The 20,511-nt window shown below is 53.8% G+C and overlaps 1 protein-coding gene and 1 long non-coding RNA gene across 5 annotated transcripts in view; one reads left to right on the top strand and one right to left on the bottom strand.

Annotated features, from left to right (window-relative positions):
- The window catches only part of GPM6B (glycoprotein M6B), a 160,232-nt gene that overhangs the window by 127,945 nt on the left and 11,776 nt on the right, over window positions 1-20,511 (top strand). For 3 of the 4 annotated variants that reach the window (XM_032329451.1, XM_032329448.1, XM_032329450.1), the window contains 5 exons: window positions 9,391-9,577; window positions 9,921-10,077; window positions 16,080-16,251; window positions 17,956-18,029; window positions 18,994-19,059. In XM_032329451.1, the coding sequence (XP_032185342.1) occupies window positions 9,391-9,577; window positions 9,921-10,077; window positions 16,080-16,251; window positions 17,956-18,029; window positions 18,994-19,059 (656 nt within the window). Of the gene's footprint in view, window positions 1-9,390; window positions 9,578-9,920; window positions 10,078-16,079; window positions 16,252-17,955; window positions 18,030-18,993; window positions 19,060-20,392 lie in introns of all 4 variants that reach the window. The other variant, XM_032329449.1, reaches the window with a different exon arrangement.
- Window positions 16,220-20,395, bottom strand: LOC116582099. Its single transcript, XR_004282380.1, has 4 exons — window positions 19,541-20,395; window positions 18,199-18,418; window positions 16,407-17,420; window positions 16,220-16,309 (listed from the first exon to the last, which is right to left on the bottom strand). It is a non-coding gene; the product is annotated as an uncharacterized LOC116582099 (long non-coding RNA).

Raw genomic sequence — 20,511 nt, 5'->3', positions numbered from 1 at the left:
CCGAAGGCAGACGCTTAATGACTGAGCCACCCAGGAGCCCCTGAAAATTTCTTATTTAATAAATTTTAAGACAAGAATTTAAAGAGATCTGTTGAAAAGCCATTTCCTTTGCATCATTAAAAATAGTTGCAGCGTTTTTCCCATTAGACCGTTGAACTTTTGGGTCGGTGAAGGTCGGGAGAGAATGGAGAAGCAAGTCACTCGAGTGACTTCTCATTTAGCGCTTTGTCAGGACGCTTCCCATCCACTGACTTCATGATAGCTTCTTCATGCCCTGTGCCAGCGGTTCACAGGCTTTTGGCTATTAGGTCCCCCTTACACTCTCAAAAATACCTGAAGACCCCCAAAAACCTTTGGCTGATGTGGGTTAATGTTTTCTGCATTAGAAATCATAACCAACTTATTATTAAATAATGAACTTATTTCAAATAACAATAACAAATCTATTACACGTTAACATCATGTTTAGAAAAGGTAACTACTTTTCGGAACAAAATAAAACTTCCGTGGGAAGAAGAGTACAGTTTTAGATTTTTATAAATGTCCTCGAGACCTGACTCACTGCCTTCATCCCCAGGCATCTCGGATAACTGGTTTAGGTTGAGGTATGTGATGAAAACTTCGCCTCTCGACATACTTGCAAACAGTTTAATGGCCTTTCCATGTATTTGTGAAACTCCTCCTGATAATACACTAAAATTCAACAAGTGGTAGTTTCCTAAAGATTATTTGTAATGTGGACTCTGGAGACATATCTGTGACCTTGTTTTGTTTTGTACTCTGTCGCTCTCCATTGGACTTTGGTTGGCTCTGTGTAACCTTACACGTCAGTCATGCAGAAAATACTGGTTCTCCGAGTCACGCAGATCTTCCAAATACTGACACATTTCATTATGCCACATCAAAAAAGTCCCATTTGTTAATATCGCCACCAGTTTCACCCAGAAGGGTTTTAGGTGTTGGGAAAGCTGGGACTGTCACTGTGGCAGGTACAGGGTTTCCAGAATACTGCCAATGGTTGTCTAGCTCACTTAGATCATTTTTGAGAAAATGTCTGCCAGATACCCAAGTCTTCGTAGCTAGAGTTTGTCACTAATTCAAGAAAAAATGATGTTCCAAAACAAAAAAATGTACTTGTTTGGCTTGCAACTCAGTCACACTACAACTTTCCATTAGGACAACCATCACACTTTGGTGTGCCACAGATGTGCTTTGTGCCTCCCTCCGGCTTCATCACTATTTGAGAGGTGTATCCTTGGGAGGTTGTGATTTGGTAAAATTCATCCCTTTACTGTGTCATGGACCTTTTTCAGTAAAACTATTTTTAAATTTTTTAAGAAAGATTTATTGAGAGAGAGTGCGAGTGGGGGAAAGGGGTAGAGGGAGAGAGAATCGCAGACCCCCCTGAACATGGCACCAGACACGGGGCTCCAGCTCACAATCCCGAGATCATGACCTGTAATCGAGCTGAAAACCAACTGAGCCACCCAGGCGCCCTCCTACCTGTTTTGTTTTAACCGCGCATGCGTGCTGGAGAAGAAAGCCTGGCAGCTGAGTACATTTCACTGCTACTGCCTGATGGGAGCTACTCTGTCGCCAGGGTCACCGCGCAGATGTCAGCACAGTAAAAACAGTAACATCTTAGGATGTGCCTGGATGGCTCAGTCGGTTAAGCATCTGACTTTTGATTTCAGCCCTGGTCAGGGTCTCAGGGTGGTGAGATCAAGCCCCACATCACGCTCTGTGCTCAGCATGGAGTCTACTTGGGATTCTCTCTCTCCTTCTGCCCCAACCCCTGCTTGCTTGTTCTCTCTCTCTCTCTTTCTCTCTCCCTCAAAAATAAAATAAATGAATCTTAAAAAAAAAAAACAACAACCCAGAACACAAAAAAACAGTAATATCTTAGTGGTATTTCTAAAAAGAGGTTTAACCTCACAGACCTTGTGAAAGAGCCCCCGGTCTCCCAGGACGGCCCAGGCCCCAGCTCCTCCCCCAACAACCCCATTTCCCTTTTCTGGCCTGTGGGGCCCACCGAATAGAAGAATCTGGGGTGGGTGAGAAGTGCAGAAGCACGGTCTCTCACCGCCAGCCCCCCACCTGCCTAAACAGAATCTGCATTTAACAAGCTCCCCAGGGAATTTCTAGGCACGTTAAAGTTCGAGAAGGACTGCTGCCTAATAGGGCTCCGCAGACTTTTCCCCTAAGGGGCCAGGTAGCAGATATCAGTGGCAACTACCCAGCTCTGCCTTTGCAGCTTGAAAACAGCCGCACGCTGGACGTAACCTAATGAGCATGGCTGCGTGCCCGTCAAACTTTATTTATGGACACCGAGAGCTGAATCTCCTAGCCTCATATCATGCAAAAATAATAAGAAAGACTATTACTCCTGCAGGCCATAGAGCGAGCGGAGCGTGGCCCACGGGTCACAGGTTGCTTCCCCCTCCTCTGTCATGCTTGTTCTCCAACTTTGGATGCTCATTGAGATGGTTTCAGGAGCTGACTTTTGTCCTTAAAAAAGCCAGAGCCTCTGATTCTCGAGCCCCAGCCTCAGAAATCCTGATGTCTTGGGTCTGTGGGGCTATCTGGGCATCAGGGCTTGAAAATGCTCTTCGGATCGTTCTAACGTGCGGCGGGACTGGAGACGTTCTGGGCTGTCATGTTCTTCAAACGGAGTGAAGTGGAAGCGTTCGTTCTTTGTCTGAGTTGTAGAATGTGACACAGACCAGGGCGGCCCGTGTCACCTGAGGGCGGGGCTTCTCACAGCTGACCCTCTTGATGTTTTGTGTCCCCACATCCCTTGCGTGCGTGTGTCCCCGCGTGCGGTACGAGGGTGGCGCGGTACCCTGCAGGGTGACCAATGCTGTTCCTGGCTTTTTCCTACAACACACCAGTAGCGGACTCCCAGTTGTAGTGATGGAAGCTGCCTTCACTCGCTGCCATCAGTCCCCCGGATGTAACCTTCTGTGGTTACGCTGTCTGGGTTATTCTCCCTTGGTACTACTGATCGTGATGTGGCTGTCCCGTGAGCTGTAGGGCGTCGAGTGGCGTCGCTGGCCTCTGCTTATGAGAGATGTTAGCAACCCCCCCGCAATGTGTTATCAATGGAAGAGCTCTCCAGATGTTGCCTAGTGTTCCCTGGGGGGCACAGTCCCCCCCTGGGGAGGGGGGGAACCGCTGCTTAGTGTCCTTCAGAATCCAGGAGGGAGGCCTCGGGCCAGTGCCACTTGTCTTTGAAGTCGGTTTCCGTCTGCTTCTATTTCCCTGGTGCCTGTTGTTTCAAAGTCGCAAACGTTGGTTTCTTCTTTCCTTCTTAATTTTTTGGCTCCTTGGAAATCAGCGAAGTAGCAAGGAAGGCCCTGTTTAGAGGGCGTGAGGGTGTGTATGAGAGCCGGCCAGAGTGCCTGCATGTGTTTCTCCTTCTCTCTCTCTCTCTCTCACTCACTCACTCTTTCCCTGGGGAAGAATCTGAGCCCTTGTTCCTGCAGCCAGGATCACAGACAGCTCGGGGCAAATCACTGGGCTGTTATGAACTCAGCCATGGCAACGGCCATCCGCCAGCCCGAGGACAAGACGTGTTTTATTCTGTTGTTCCGCACAAAAGGTTCTAGAGATGCTGGAGACAACATGGCCATTGAGAGTTGGAGGCATTGATGGGTGTTTTTTCTCCCTACTATGTGGTTTATATTTAAACTGTCTTAGGCTAATGCACACTGGGGTTTTTGTGTGAATCAAAATCTAAAAATCTCTTTGGCCACAGCCCAGCTCAGCAAAGGCTTAAGACATTCTGAACCTCGCAGAGCTTTTAGGGGTTCGCTGAGAGAAACTGCTTGTTACTTGTAACAAGTTAAAAGTAATTTCCAAGTTACTTGTAAAACGTGCTAGAAACTCTAGCGTTGACTCTGAATGCTAAGTTTCTGAAGCAGAAACTCTGCTTACATGAGAAGATCACGTTCGTCAAAAACTGCTTGCTTGGCCTTCTCCGCTCCGCGTTACCCAGCGTCACTGCTGGAGTGACGCTCGGGAAGGACGCGGTCCGTGGACACAGGAGCGTCCGAGAAAAGTGCTGCTGTCCCCTAACTAGCCTCAGCTTTCCCCCAGGGGCTGCTCTGCTGATCCTTGACACCAACCCCACGCCGCCTGCCACTCCTCATCCTGGGGACAGCCCCAGTCCCTGACCCAGTCCCTTTGTCCAGTCCCCTTCGTGGCCCAGGGGAGGGGACCGCGCTGGGGCTTTCTCGGGCCTTGCCCTGCCGGACCCCGGAGGTGAGCAGTAGTCGCTTGGCTCAGAGAAAGCCCTCCAGCTGCACTCCTTTCGAGACAGCTGAACAACTTGGAACATTCTGTCCTTCCTCACTGCAGACCCTGGGACTTGCCATGCATTTGATGGGCAGGGGCTGGAGTATTCTGGCCAAGCCCAGTGGGCTGCCTCTTAGGGGAGAAAACCCCAAACAGGGGTTGAGCCCCAAAGCGGGCCCTTTGGATGGTGTCGGAGGGGGGTGGTGCACACTGCAAGACCGGGAAGAGGGGAGAGGAGACTGCTGGCTAGAAATGGGCTTCTCAGATTCTGGCGCGCACATCATTGTGGGGCTTGTTAAGATTAACACTTTGATTCAGCTAATCTGGTGTGGGGCCCAGGTGTCTGCCTTTCTCTTCAGCAACACCCCTCTCTCCCACCAATGGAGTTGCTGTGGCTCGGCCGGGGACCACACTTTGCGAAGCAAAGGGTCTGAGTCACTTCCGAGGGAGAAGTGGTCCGCTCATGTCTTGGTCTCTGAAAGCTCTTCGTTGCCATCCAGCAGCAGCTCACAGGGTCCAGCGTCAGCTCTTCGGACCTACAGACCCAGGAAATCAGTCGCCCCCTGGAAAGCTTCCCTTGAGATGACGTGCCGTGTCCTCAAACCTAGCATGTCTAAAACGGAACTCATCGTCTCGGTTCCCCAAGCCTGGCTGTCTTCCAGTCAGCCCGAGCTCGGGGAACAGCGCGACCCCCATCCGGTTACCCGCAGCAGACATTTGGGTGTCCTCCGTGGTCCTCCCCAGCCCATCCCCAGCCTCATCGGTGAATCCACCCCGAGCTGTGCCCTCTGACGTGCTAGACGGCTCTCGGACCGCTGCCTCTGCCCCACTCCAGGCTCCCGTCATCCTTCCTATTTAAGTTCTGGAACCATCCCTGCACCCCACCCCAAGCCTCCAAAAATCGCCACTCTTGGCTCTTGTAGCACGTGGGAAGTAAAGCCATTGCGCGAATGTCCCTTTGCCCCATAGACTAAACTCCATTAGACTGTGTATTGTGCCTACCTTAGCCCCTCACCGAGTCCCCAGCACCCGGCTCTGTGCTTGGGACCTCGGAGACACTTGGTGAGCGCTGACCGTGCACTGATGGAATGAAGCAGAAAGAATGGACAGTCGCCCCCCCCCCCCCCGGTCCACCTGTTGTCATCCACCCCCATGTCTGTGATTCCGCTTAGCTGAGAGCTTCAGGGACACCAGGCCTTCAGGAGACCCCAGTCACGGAGGTGGTGATCAGAGTGGGGTCATGGGCAAGAGTCTCTCTCGTCAGCGTGAGCACCGAGCTGAGTTGTCCCCCGGAGGCGGGTGTGGCAAGGCAAGAATCTGCACGTTGAGCACGCGCAGAGGTGCCACTGGGCCTGGGACCACACTGAGTGCCACGGCCGCCCAGGGTGGCTCTGCCGCCCTTCTCCGTGAACAGGGAGCGAGTCCAGCTTTTGCAAGCCCCGTGCTGTGGGTTCTGGCTACTGCACTTGACACTGTAGGCCACAGGTGGCCGCAGTGTGTAAACGAAGAGGCACAGCCGTGTTCCAGGAAAACTGTATTTACAAAAACACGGGCTGTATGTTGTTTGCTGACTCCTGGTTTAGGAGAACTTGGAGCTTTGACTGTGATGGTTGTGAGAGTGAGAGGTTGCACCTTGTCCTTCGTTCTGGCCCTGACTGGTATCTATAGAGCTGCGGCACTGGGCTCAGGATGGCGTGGCCAGCGAGGCAGCGTCTGCCATTCTTGGCCGCACTGGGGACACTATGAAATGAAACAGGATGCTCCTGTGGGCCTATCAAGGGAAAAGAAGGCCTCTTGCCTCCTCCCACATGCCTCGCTCGGAATTGGCTCTGGAAGTGGCAGGCCCGGTGCAGAAGGAAGATTCCGACACCCCTGTTCAAAGATGACGACTGTCAAGACGGCAATAGCAGCGCATTCAGCTGAGCACGGGGCCCTGTAAGAGTGCAGGGCGGGTGCCTGGGAGGCTGACCTGAGCACGTGTCACTGTCCTGGCCTCCGCCGCCACCCACTGCCTGTTCTGTCAACGTGAACACGAACAGTATTGCTATCCGTAGTCAGAAAGCTGATTCTGAGCATTTAGGTTTCCCTGGGATAAGTGTGTGGCATAGGCCCAGACCGCCCTTGTGTAAAGATACCTTACACCCTTGGCTAGAGAGAGCTTCTAGACTGACCTAGAAAGTCCAGTGGGGTGATCCATTCCTAGAAGGTCAGGGGGCCACCGCACATGTAATGTCAGCCCCGCAGGTCACTGACCAGCGAGGTAGACCATGTTCCACATCCAGCTATGTGATTTCCTATATATTCTTCCTGTGTTGTGTTCCAGAAGCTTTTACTCACATTGGCTGGCAGGATCCATAAGAGGTTTGTCTGTGGGCACCTCGGGGGATTCAGTCGGTGAAGCCTCGCCTTTGGCTTAGGTCATGACCTCAGGGCCCTGGGATCTAGCCCCGAATCAGGCTCCCTGCTCAGCGGGGAGTCTGCTTCTCCCTCTCCATCTGCCCCTCCCCCCCGCTCGTGCGTGCTCACACCCTATGTCAAATAAATAAATGAATTTTTTTTTTTTAAAGAGCTTTGTCTGTGTGTGTGGAACCACAGTGACCGATGTGGTAAGTTGTCGTGTGTGGGAACCAGTACCTACATCCACAAATAAAATCACTTGCTGCAAACGTAGGAGCACTGGCGAGTGCTGAGAAAGTCATTCATGGACGTGATCCCCCAGATCCTCCAGTCCCTGGTTTTCCCTGCTGGTCCCAAACTCGCCCCTCGGCATGGGGTATCTGCAGTCCTTGAGAGCAGGAACTCCGAGAGAAACTTGAGCCTTCTTCTGCTGGTAAATCTGGGCCTGAATGGCTTCGTTCTTCTAACCCCACTTGTCTTTTCTGAGCCAGGGAGCAGCTGCGATCGTTCCTTTGAAAGAAACAGAATGCTCTAACCCTTTGGATGAAAGACTGTTTTGAAGTGGCAGCTGTGGGCTTGGAAGGCTGAGTGTTGCTGTTCAAGGGCAAACACGCTGCCCCACCGCACCCCCACTTGCCACTATGAGGAAGGACCTGGTCTTCCCAGAATGCATCCGCGTGACACACTGAACATCGGCCCAGCTGATGTGTCCGTGCTGGCATGTCTGCTGTGTGCTTGGCCTGCTCATTGGGTCTTTCTGTGGAAGCCACCGAAGAGTACTGAACTCATGAAATCTGAACTAAAACCCCCAAGAATCCAACTCACTTTTCAGAAAATAGCAGAGGCAGCAAGTCAAAAATGTATCTTCCAAAGCAGAGTTCTATGAGAATAGAATGTTCCGTAGTTACTGTGTAGCATGGTAGCCTGTAGCATGTGCGGCTGTTGAGCATGTGAAATAGGACAACTGAGGAGCGGAATTGTTTTATCGGCCGCTCTGTTGGACAGCATGGTCCCAAGGGCACCCGTGTCTCTTGGTCCAGTGGGGACCAGCTGTGACTTGGTTAGCTGGGGAAGCAGGCATTCATCTTGATCTTCACACCGTCTTACAGACTGAGAAAGGGGGAGGGGTGAGTGACACCCCACACGGGGTTCTGCGTTCTCTTTACGTAGTGGGACATGAGGCTGAGGGCTGTCGTTGCTCTTGCTTTGGGAGTCTGGAGAGAATTTGTACTTTCAGTGGCCCACTTCTCCCCTCCCCTCATTCCCTAGAGAGCTGTATGACAGAATAAGATGGAACGCCATCCTCCTTGCTCCCATTATCAGGTATCCAAAGCTCTTGACTTGCTGGTGAACTTCAACTGTTCCGCGCACTGATTCCCGTAGTACGTGGTTTCATAAACCCATTTCATGGAGGTTGGTCTCCATGATGACAGCCATCTGTCTTTTTTGCAGTGAAAGAAAGCACACTTTCTTATGAAGCACTGACCTTTCCTTATTTTCCATAACTGAAGAGGAATCTGGCTTATAGTCCTCTCTTGTGGTGGGTTTAGACAGATGCTACTTTTGGATGGGATGCTCCTCAAAATGGCGCAGCCCATCTCCAGTCCTTCCCTGTCTACTGGAAAGACCACTCCAGGGGCGGGGGTTGCAGCCAGGTTAATGTGCTGGCTTTGAAGCAAATAACTGCTCTCGATTGCTATCAAACATCATGATGCATTCAGATTCGATTTCCCTGACAAGCCATTTACATAAAGGCCTGGACGATACAAACAGGATACCTAACCCTGAGGCCACCACTGCTTTAGATGAAACAGAGATGTCTCCATACTGAAAATGTCACCTGGCTCTGTCCCTTGGGGAGAGCATTACGGACCTCATCAGTAAAAGTTTATTTTAAAAATGAAGAAAAATCTTAAGACGAACTGTTAACTGTGGCTCTTTCTTCATTTCACTTCATGGATGCTCATTTTGTCTTTATCTGTTTTTTTTGTTTTGTTTTGTTTTGGTTTTCTTTTCTGTTCCTTTGCCTTCAAGTACTTAAATGTCACCCACCAGTTCTGGATTCTTACTCTGAACACATTTTGGGGAAGGAGGCAGATGGAAGTGTGGTGGGAGGAGGGGAGGAGGGATAACGCACTGCTGGTGTTGCCTGGGCCGGGCAGACATTTTTATTCAAGCGATGAGGGGATTTGATGTTGATATGAATGAAACCTGAATGGACCCAGTGAGTGGATGTTGGTGACTGTACTTGTAGGGACCAAAGAAATCGATCACCCTTCCACAATGACCATGTTGATATTCTTTTCTGAACCCAGCTTCACTGCTGTCCTCTCTGTTGACTTTGTTAGCGGAGTAATCGCTCCTCCCTGTCACTCGAGCAGCACCCCTATCCCCACGAGCCCCAGGTCAATGAGGAAGCCCTAGAACTGTGACTTACTCCCGAACTCGTTGTCGGGTGGTTGCTCTGCTACTCACCCCGAGTAAATTAAGCCACGTTTGCCTCTTGGAGCCCTGGGATCCTCCCCACCAGAATGTGAGCCGAGGACAGCCATGCTACTGGCCCTCGGCATGGAGAGCTTAATCGCAGAGCACGAGAGGGGAGCTGGCAAGGGCGAGCCCTCTCTGCGAAGGGCTGGTGTTGATGAAGACCGAGACGTCTCGCCCGTAACCGCTGCCTTTTCTCTCCTTTGGGTCCAGGCTGCTTTGAATGCTGCATCAAGTGTCTGGGAGGGGTCCCCTACGCCTCTCTGGTGGCCACCATCCTCTGCTTCTCTGGGGTGGCCCTGTTCTGTGGCTGCGGGCACGTGGCCCTGGCGGGCACCGTGGCGATCCTTGAGCAGCACTTCTCCACCAACACCAGTGACCACGCCCTGCTGAGTGAGGTGTAAGTACTGGCTTCCCCGGGGAAGGGCATCCGCCAGGCGACTGCCCCGGGATGGCCCTGCTAGCACGAAAGGGAGGCTTCTGGTTAACGCTTACTTGGACGCAGGCAGAACAAAAGCCCAGGGGAGAAGGCAGAAGGAGGAAGGGCTGAGAAGTCAGGCAATGTTTGGCCCCGGGGCTGTCTGGCCCAGGTTGCTGTCGGGTGGGTGGCGGGGGCTGCCAGCTGCGGGGCGGGAAGGGCTCCCAGGACGTGGCACAGCCTCATCACGCCCTCCGTCCAGAGGCCCACAGCGTCTGCTCTTCACCCAGTGACGAATGTCGCCCTTGCGTCGTCCTCCCCGCAGGATACAGCTGATGCAGTATGTCATCTACGGGATCGCGTCCTTCTTCTTCTTGTATGGGATCATCCTGCTGGCCGAAGGCTTCTACACCACGAGTGCAGTGAAGGAGCTGCACGGCGAGTTCAAAACCACCGCCTGCGGCCGATGCATCAGCGGGATGGTGAGTCCGAGCCTCTGGGTGTCTGCCGCGCACCCAGGGTCCCGCCTCTGGTGGGTCTTTGTATTCAGTGAAGGCTAGACCAGCGGGCATGGATGGCGAGGCCACGACACAGATGCTGGCCCACCGTGTTAGAGGGGGGAGCGTGAAGAAACCCTCCAGCTTGTTATTGATGGTAAATGAAAATCCCTGGCTGGAGTACTAACGTTTCCCTTGTGCGTATGCAGGCCGTAAGGGCCCCGAGGGTTTCCGAGTAGAAAGTTGTGAAAGGAGGTCACTTGTGTATTGTCTCTGTGCCCCCTCACCTTTGCGGGGGGGGGGGGGGGGGTTTGAATGTGGATTGTGGCCCTGAAGACGGTGCACTGTGAGAAACTGTCCCATTCGTTCTGGAAGTACCGAGTGCTTTTTCTACTAAGCACCCGGCTGCGGATCTTGCTAGTCGCTGTGGGTGTGCAAAGAGGAAAACACAGGCTCTCGTCCTCAGGCAGCTCAGAGTCAACGCCAGCCCTTGGGCCAAATCCGGCCTGTCATCTGTCTCCGCGCGGCCCACGAGCTGAGAATGGTTTTCTATCCTTAGATTGCTGGGGAAGGTTATATGCGGGAACGAAGTGAAAGTCGCATCTGGGCACCCTAGGTGTGTTGGCCAGCAGCCCCACGCGTGAGTTGGTGTGCCATGTGCTGCGGCGTGCTCTCCCAGCAGAGCCAAGTGGTTGGGACAGGGCCGGTGCGTGGCCTGCACAGCCTCCCTGGTTGGTCCCTGTCAGGCCTTCCGTGGACATGGGGAACCTTGAAAGACGGGCTTCTCGAGTGTCCCAGAAGAAAACTCGGTGGTAGGTTGGGCAGCTGGGTCGGGGGGATGTGTCCGTGCAGCTGCTCATCCCCGGACGGACCCTTGGTCCTAGGAAAATGGCTGAAAGGCCCTGTCCCTGTGGCTTCCCTGTCTGGCCCTCAGTTCTGCTGTGCTCAGAGTCCCCCAGGAAAGGGGGGTGCCCCCGCTGGAACCGAAGGGTCTAGTGAGGAAGGATGGAAGTGACGCTGCTTGGGAAGGGGAGAGACCAGGTCAGGAAAGGCCCCGAGTGCCAGGCTTAGAATCCACCATTGTACAGGGAGCGTGGGCATCCCACACACGAAGGCGAGCACGATCTCCAAGTGGCTGGGAAAATGGGGTCGGGGTTGGGAGGGAGGCAAGGTCAGCCAGAGCGGAAGGAGGGGGGCACGGGCCAAGTGGGGGCGAGCTGGCTGCTTAGGACCGGGCCGTGGGACTAATGTCGAGTGGACGGGATGAGCGGCCAGGCTCCAGCTGGGCCGTGTGTGCCTGTAGTCGCTGGAGGCCGTCGGGGGTGGGGGTGGGGGTGCAGTGTCACCGAGAACCCGGGGCCGGGGTTTCTGCGAACACTCGGGCTGGAAATGACAGAGACCGGTGGTAGGCACGTACAAGGGGACAGGATTGTGGGGGAAAGTGCCCTGGGGAAAAGCACGGTCTACCGGGAAGACTCCAGAAAAGGAGCCTTCGTGGGAGAACGGAGGAGAAACAGCCAGAGATGTAAGGACTGTCGTGCATGTAAGGACATGTCCCCCTCCCCACCCCCGCCGAGGGTGCAGATATCTGATAGAGCCTCGGGTCCTATCTCCATGTCACTCCTGCGGTGAATGCCCACCTCCCAGTCCTCTGAACCCATAGGCAATGGCAAGTGGCACCTCAGGGGCTGGCATCTCTGAGCCAGTGAGCTCTGGAAAGTTCTCTGATAGCTGGTTCTGCCCTGGCTCCGCCCTCTGGCAGGCTGCCCGTCCTGTCCTCCATCAGGGGCTGGGCTAGTCCTCAGTTCCCATAGCACGGCTGCCCTCAGCCTGTACCTATGACAGTCGTCCTGAGGGCAGGGCTGCCAGCCGTGATGCCCGCATGGACAGCGCTCCTGCGGGAGGCCAGGGGCCTCTCTGTGCCCAGTGACTGCCATCAGCAAGGTCTTACACCAGGGCCTGGCACAGCTCTGTGTCGCTGTCCCTGTCAGCGCCAGGCCGGGGAGATAGTGCGCACCGGTTGCCGTCCCATCAGCACGGAGCTGTGTGGGGCCCGTGGCACCGTGTGAGCTCCCCGGAATGACAGCGTGTGGGGGACTTCATAATGGCACTGTTGGGATTTCGGCCTTGGCGGGGCCCCTGTGGGATCCGCATGCCTCCTCTGTGCTCACATGCGGGGAGGGAGGTGTGCGTGTGCCCCCATGCGTGTGTGTGCCCGTACACACAGTGTGTTCCATGCTACATCGCCCCCGGAGGGGCATGGGTGGGACAGACACTGTGCTAAAACTACTGCAACAGTGAGCCCCCCGCTTGCTTGTTTAACCCTTTAATTCTTGGATGATAGGAGCCCCTCCAACTCCACATCCCCTACGGGACTGTCCTGATGGGACTGTCATTTCAATTTGGCTTTTTAAGATGAAGTCCACAGAACAGGGAAATAAATGAGTTTAAAACTCTGTTATTTAAAAAAAAAAAAAAAAAAGATATGAAAAAAAAAATAAAAAAATAAAAAAAAAGATATAACTACTCTCCAACTTGTGGCGGAGTGTTTACTTTGGGGAAGGAAGTAACTGTAGGAGGAAGAAATATCAGGAGCCTACGGGAGAAAGCAGCAGAAAGTAGATGTATGGGGGACCTCGGGCCATTTCCCCCCCCATTCGGGGGTTCCGGTTTCTGTCCAGACACAGGGCACATCTGCCTGGTGTTGAACATGTTGGGGGTAGAGTCTGCAGAAGCAGAGAAATCTGCTTTACTTAATAAAGTGACTTTATTAAGTCACTCCCCGAGGTGGCCTAATCCCTTGGCAGCCTGTGAGAGCAAACTGAAACCAAAGCCAGAGTCGGGGCGCTAGAATCCCAGAAGAGGAAACTTAAGAAGCAGCATGCCCCGTGCTCCGCGGGCTTCCCCTGAGCCAGCTGCTGCACTAGCAGCCTGTGACATGGGGTCTGAACTTGGACTCCGTGTCTGCCCTCACGACGTCTCTCCCTGCGCTCGTGCTGCTGGTGCTGCCCCAGTGCAGTGGATGTGTGTCCCCACATGCCTGCACAGGTCGTGAAAGATGTTAACGTGCCTCAGTTTACCTCGTAAAGGCATTCAATAGGGGGAAGGTAGAGTGCCCCGGAGCTGATGCCAGGGAGCTAGGAGGGGGAGGGCCTGATCTTAGAGTGATTCTTGGGGACCAGGTACGAGTGTGCACTGGGCTTCTAGCACAACAAGTAAGGCGTGAAGACCTCCGCCCCGCCGCCAGCACAGCTTACTTTTGCCTCTTTTACATGTTCAGTTTTATTCAAGAAATCTCTGTTCCAAAACGTCGAAAAGCCACCCTGGGTGCCTTGAACACGGGTTGGCTCCATACGTCGTACTTCACGGCCGCTGTGGTGGTGAAACACGGGAGGGCCGGAAGGGCTGCGGCAATCCTGTGGCCAGCACGTCTGTGGGCGCCGTTTTCCCGAAGTATTTATCTGTTTCGAGTCTGTCCCATTTTGGTACTTCTTACAGTACTGCAAACTTTCTCATTACTCTGTTGTTCGTGGTGATGTCTGAGGTGGCTAGAGGCAGTAACTGACACAGGCTGGGTCCGTTCTTCCTGCCCCACGGACCAGCCATCGGCCCCATCTTTCTCCCTGGGGCCTCCCTATTCTGCGAGACACAAAAGTATTGAAATCAGGCCAGTTACTAACCCTATAGTGGCCTCTAAGGGTTCAAGGGAAAGGAAGAGTCACCTGTCTCGCTCACTTTCCACCAAAAGCTAGAAGTGACCAAGCTTAGCGAGGAAAGTAAGTCGAGAGCCCGGCCAGGCGGAAAGCCAGGCCTCTTGTGCCAAACCGCCAAGGAGTGAATGCGAAGGAAAGTTCTTAAAGGAAATGAAAGGTGTTAGTCCAGTGAACACACAAGCGATAAGAGACTGTTGTTGTTCTCTGGACGGAAGGGCAGACCAGCTGGAACCTGGGGAGGAAGCCGCAGAAGGGACGTGGGAAGCCAGCAGAGGTTGCTTCACGGGCTCTAAGGAAAGAAGCCGACCCCACAACATCAGAGCACCAAGTGCAGCAGCGCGGATTTCCAGTGGAGACCAGACAGCCTTCCACGGGAAGAAGATGCCCCCGATGACTTTCATAGCTGGAGAGGAGAGGTCAGCGCCTGGCTTCAGAGTCGCAAAGGGCAGGCTGACGCTCTCACTAGCGGCTGGTGACAGAAAGGGCTCCTGCTGAAGCTGTCGCAGCACTGGAGAGGACTCTGTCCAGTTCTGAAAGCGGTTCGGTGGGTGACACGCCGTCGCACAGCCCAGCCTGAGGCAGCACTGCGGAGTGAAAGGAAGAGGCATCTGCTGCACAGACGTCACTGCCGAGCAGCCAGCAGCGACCTTCCGCTGGCCGGAAGACGGACCCACTCAACGCTCAGGTGACGGTTAGCGTTTTTGAGCAATAAAGTATATTTTCTTAAAGGTCAGTACCTTGTCTTCTCCAGACCTGATGTTCTTGCACTTACCAGACTACATTATAAACAGGAGTTTGCACTAGGAAACCCCCAAATTAAATTGACTCGCTTTACCGTGATGGTCTGGAACCAGACGGCAGGATCTTGGAGGCAGGACGGTACCTTCGAGGGGACCGGGGAACAGAGCTGCCTTGGAGCATGCTAGGTGACCGGGAGCCCTGATGACAGCTAGGACAGACCAGCTTCCGCCAGAAAGCTCCGTGAGCTCTGCCCACCTGGGACAGCGAAGCTGCCCTTTGTCCATGAGCAGGCCCGGAGCTCACTGGTCCATTACGAGAAAGCCGCTACTGGGGAGCGCATTCTGGAAGCGCCTGTGAAGGCCTACGGCCCCAGGACAGGATAGGTCCGCAGGGGGCGCTCTCCACAGGCCTGCCCTGCAGAGCCCTGACAGCCTCTGGAAGGCCACGTTCAAGTCTTTTCTTTTTAATTACTCTGCAAAGATCCTTTTGAAGGGTGGGTCAGGAAAAGCAGCCTGGTCTGGAGCAGCCCATCCGTAAGCACAGGGCCCACAGGGAGTGTGAAACTGCTGAAAGGGCTTTACTCTCCCTAGAAATGCAAATGCCTCTGTAAGTATCCCTTAGATACTTAAGGGATACTTAAGGGCACCTCAAGCACCCCTGAGATACAAGCGAAGGTGACTTCTGCAGTTTCCTGCGGTGCGAGCCTGTCCCCCAAGCAGCCCTGAGCTCCTCCAGCGCTTCCTGGCAGGACGGAAAGGGACACTGGGTCTGCAGGTCTTGAGCATCGCCTGAAGAAGAGCAGAGCCCAAGGGGAATGGCTCCGTGGGTGCCTGTTCTGAAAACAGGACTATCCTGACGTGATGTTTTTGGAACAGCTTTTCACCAGTCTCTGAAACTGGTAGTCAAGGCAGGTTAGGCGGTGAAGCGAAGCCCCTGGACAAGGTTCTTCCCGAAGCTGTCCACGCCCACGTGTGCAGAGCAGGCTGGAGAGCGGCCGTGCGCCCAGAGCTGCTGCGCATCTTCCAGATGAACAGCGGAGAGGGACAGGGGAGTGGTACCAGACACTGTGCCTTAAGCTCGTGCTCAGGGCTGTTTCAGACTGTGACCTAATGCGTTTAGTGATTTTGCGGGCCTGTGAAACTAGGGAAGTTCCTCTCAAGAAAGGGCTTCCTGGAGCACCTGTCCCCGTACTGCGCTTGCGGCGCAGAACATCAAGGCCCGTGAAAGCAGCGGGACGCTCTGCACGGCGAGTCCGGGAAAGAGCGGCAGGTGGGCGGCCAGCTCCTGAGAAGGGCACCTGCACAGACGGTCACACTGTCCATCGTGGAGCTCTGGAAAGCGTGACCGCCCCGGCCCAGCCCTCGCTTCCCCTCTCCTTGTCACTGTGCCCATTGCTCCCATGGCCCAAGCGTTCCTGGGAACGCAGCCCCCGGGTTCGCCATCCAGCCAGAGCTGTGTGAGCGCTGCGCCCCCAGGTGCTGTACCCTGCCCCGTCCCCCCGCAGTAATGCTTGTTCTTCCTTTTTCTGCTCAGTTCGTGTTCCTCACCTACGTGCTGGGAGTGGCCTGGCTGGGTGTGTTTGGTTTCTCCGCCGTGCCCGTATTTATGTTCTACAACATCTGGTCAACCTGTGAGGTCATCAAGTCGCCGCAGACCAACGGCACGGCCGCTGTGGAGCAGATCTGCGTGGACATCCGACAATATGGTACCGTCCCCTTCCGTTGCCCCGCGGAACCTCTAGTCTCCTGTGCAGCCCTCTGGACCTGAGTGATTACACGGGTGGCTTTTTGAATCACCATGATCGCTGTCATACGTTATTCTTAACGTATGCTCTGTTTTCTGGAGGGAAACATCACTTACACTCTTAGTTGTAATACAGATTTTTGTTGTATTTTCAAGTATGGAACAAAGGAAACTTTTCAAACTGGGTTACCAAGTAGCAGTGCATTATATTCCATCTTCTGGACATCAAAAGATTACAGACCTTTTTTTCAATTTCTTTTCAGTTTTGTACCATTCAAGTCTTTATCCAAAATATTGGGTATGCCCTGTAGTCCAATTAATTTCCATGTCCCACTCTTCAATCCGGGCTTTTAAAATGACCAACTGCTTAAACTTCAGCTCTCCTGGAAAACGCAACAAAATCCAGACATTTTAAAGTCATCAGACTAACTCAATAAAATCTGGCTTGTTGGAAACCCCTTCAAACCCATTTTCTAATGAATGGGATACTTGCGATGGGCAGCTAAGGGTTCATTTTGACAAGCCGCAGAAGGGCCATTGCTCTTCCTGTCAATTAAATTGAGAGGCAGCCTCCCAAGTCAGGACTTTAATGAGTGCTTCTTGCCAAGATGCTGAGGAACCCTGTTCCTGGCAGAATCAGCAAGGCGGTGGGGGGGTGGGGTGGGTACTTTTCATTAAAATTAAAGACAAGATTTCTCAGGAGAGAGGATGGTTTCATTTGTGCTTCTTGTTTTTCCCATGGGGCTTGGCTTCAACATCTTTTCTTACAACATAATGAGAAACTTGCCCAGGACTGCCCACTGGAGTAGTTTTCTCATAAACACCAAGGTTTAGCCGCACTGGTCTTCCTGATGGTTTGAAAACAGCCTAAAGATGATTTTTTAAAAAGTGTTTGTGAATGCTTAGATGTATATCATTTCCTTAGCCTTAAATATTTGACTCAAAACTTCTGGCCATTAGCGATCCTATTTTTAAGTCTTCTGTATGTGAAATCACTGGTTTCACGGACAGCGTGGGGACTTGTCATGGCCCGTTCTCCTCCAGCATCTCTGGGCCCATGGCAGGGATGGAAGGGCTAAGGGACTTTTTAAAGAAAGCCTTCCTTACCTCCTGGGAGAAGAGTAACTTGAGCTGTGTTTAATATTTAAAAGCACACACCTAGTACACGGCACAGAGACCAGCAACCCGGTGGGCCATGGCGCAGCAGAGAGGTGGGACAGGGGACTGGACTCCACCATGCTTCCATTTTTTTAAATTTCCAATTGGATTTCCAATCCCAGTGAAAATGAATATAAAAGACCTACAGAATCCAAATTCCATAAACTTTGAGTGTAGACCCTCAATTTTGGGACTTCAATAGGAAGTCCATGGACTGGGAAATCCTATATGAAGGTGGCTGTCCTCCAGCTGTTTAACCGGTTGGAAAATCAATTTTTACAATATGAGGTCAACTCAAGCACGCACAATTGGCAGGGAGAACAAAGCAGCTTAAAGCACTTAAGGACCAGTTGACTTGGCTCTTGTCCTGCTAAGGAGGACTTCTTACTGATTCTCAGCGGCCTGGTCGGCAGGGGTGTCATGTTGGCGGGGACGAGTGAGAGCAAGGGCCACTGCGGTGGGGCGGCACTAACCGACCACTAACCTTCTGTTGGGCTTTACCTCACAGGAATCATCCCTTGGAACGCTTTCCCAGGGAAGATCTGCGGCTCCGCCCTCGAGAACATCTGCAACACCAATGAGGTAAACCCTTCTCCTGTCAGGGTCTGGACACGGCCGCTTGGCAGAGCCGGCTGAGGAAAGGGCCCTCCTGGCGGGACAGAGCAGCAGGTGCTACAGATGCGAGGAAGGAAGGCTTCTCTCTGCAGACTTTTTAAGATCAAACCAACAGTCTGTCTTCACCCATACTCACCCATTTCTGACCTAGAAAATGCCCCTTTTGCATGGTCCAGCCGGTTCAGGGAGGACCCTTAGCACTCCGAGAGCATTCTCTTCGGGCACTAATTTGAGAGTGACCCTAACCGCCTCCATCAGAAAACACACGTAGATTCTTCTCTTTCGCCTTCACACGGTTTTTCAAAGTGGGACATTTATCACGGGACAGATGCAAATTTTCATACAAAAAAGATCCCCTTTAAAAAAAACAAACCCTAGAATTTGTATAGAAGCCCAGTTCCTCTCAATCTGGTCACAGCTGGTCATCACTACTTCTCACTCACTCTTAGCTCGCAGTACACCCTAACCCACTTTGCTTTAAACTCAGGCCTTAGAACAGGCTTTCGGCATTGGTTAGAGCTGTTTCCTCAAGGGCACCAGGGGGAGCTCGCATCCTTCGGGGAATCCGAGCCTGCTTTGGGAAAGCCACAAGTTACTGAAATCATCAGCGCCACCCCCCACTCCCGCTCCGTCGCCAGCCAGTTGGCTTTTCCATACCAGGGCCTGGTTCCAAGCAGGGGCTCCCAAGGGAGGCGGCACAGGGCAGTTGTGAGGAGAATTATACCGCCCACCACTGAGATTTAACTAGTCTTGGGTACAGCCCGGGCCTCAGGAAGCTTTAGCAAGCCCCCCAGCCCCAAACCCCAACCAGGGTGGCGCTGGGCAGTCAGGGAGAGACCCAGGGGAAATGGGAATCCCTGGAGGAATGGGATCAAGTGAAGGCCCAACCCTTCCATCTAAAACACTCACCCGGTGCCCTGTTCTTTCCTAGTTCTACATGTCCTACCACCTGTTCATCGTGGCCTGCGCCGGAGCCGGCGCCACCGTCGTGGCCCTGGTGAGTAGCCGCGGCCCCACGCCCGCCTAGTGCCGCTCCCTCCCTCCAGGCTCTCCTGCCAGCCGTGCCTTCCTGCGGTCCGCCTCCGGGACGGAGCCCCGGGTCCATGTCACCCGTGTAGATCTCCCCCCGGGCTGGGGCGCAGGCAGACCGTGCTGCCTGGTAGACCCAGAGCGCAGGTGGCAGAACTTGGATTCTGCTGGAAGACGACAGGGTAGTACCCAGGCCTGGCCTAGGACAGGGGTGCACCGTGAGCCTGGACTGGCCGGGCATCTCTGCCAAGAGATCTGCGTTTCCAGCTGGCACTGCCTGTAGGTAGCCCTCCGCCCGGGACGGTTGAGCTGCTTCGGTGATCTCCTCTGCCACTGAGCCGCTGTTTCGAGCGGGACACACAGGGTTCACTTTCTGCCACCGCCGGGTACATCTCTTTTCAAACGCATCACCATATAACCTTGTTTGATGTGGCTCTGCTCCAAGACACCTGATTTAGTGCAGACCACGGCGGTGTCGACACTGAGCTCCTGGTGTCCGCACTACAGCTCCTACCTGACGGAAGCTCCGTGGTCCCTCCGAGCCGTCTTGCTCTCTGGAGACTTTCGAGAGCCCTTCGTTCGGCACTGTGGTCAGGAAACCTGTAAAGAGCAAAATCACAGAATGCAAACCCCCTCCCTGCCCCAGCACGGACTCGCCTGCGGAAGGGCGGCTCGGTGAGAGTCTGAGACAAGCCGCTGGGGCCTTGGCTGACCGCAGCTGGGAGCCTAACCCCGGGCCCCACTCTGCGTGTCCGCCGGGGACCAGGCCCGTGCCGCGAGCAGGGACAGTCACACAGAGGGAAAGGGGCAGACAGGGAACCGGCCGCTAAGGAGGAGCAAGTATAAAGGGGCCCCGGTTCCTGCGTGTACGGCCAGAGGTCGGGAGGGCTCGCTGTGGGCGTTCAAGAAATCGAGGCTCGGTAGACCCAGAGGGAAACTTTCTGGCCCCGCAAACAACGGCCTTTCCCATCCTGGGGGTGACCTGTGCTCTTGCTGAGCGAGGGGCCAGCGGTGGAGTCCAAGCTGCCACAGGGGCCGGCTGGGGAAGACCAGGGGACACAGGCCCCCCAGCTTCCCCTGGCACTTTTCATCTTCTAGCACCTCCCAGGCTTCTGCATCAACAGCCTGAGGGCAGAGGCCAGGACTAGCGGTGTGCATGTGAAGCACAGGGACGTCTGTGTGCCCCGCAGGACCCCCTTCTGGGTGATGATAGATGGGGAAGAAGCCAGGCCGTGGGTCCCAAGCGGGTGGCCGCCCTGACTGCCGTTGTCTTACTGTCGTGTTCTGTTCTCTTCCACCAGCTGATCTACATGATGGCTACTACCTATAACTATGCCGTCTTGAAGTTTAAGAGTCGGGAAGATTGCTGCACTAAATTCTAAATTGCTTAAGGCCAACGAGGAGCCGTAGGGAGCGCTCT

This window comes from Mustela erminea, chromosome X (assembly GCF_009829155.1).
Source record: "Mustela erminea isolate mMusErm1 chromosome X, mMusErm1.Pri, whole genome shotgun sequence".
In the NCBI taxonomy this organism is placed as follows: Eukaryota; Metazoa; Chordata; class Mammalia; order Carnivora; family Mustelidae; genus Mustela; species Mustela erminea.
This window is presented reverse-complemented; position numbering and strand designations above follow the sequence as displayed.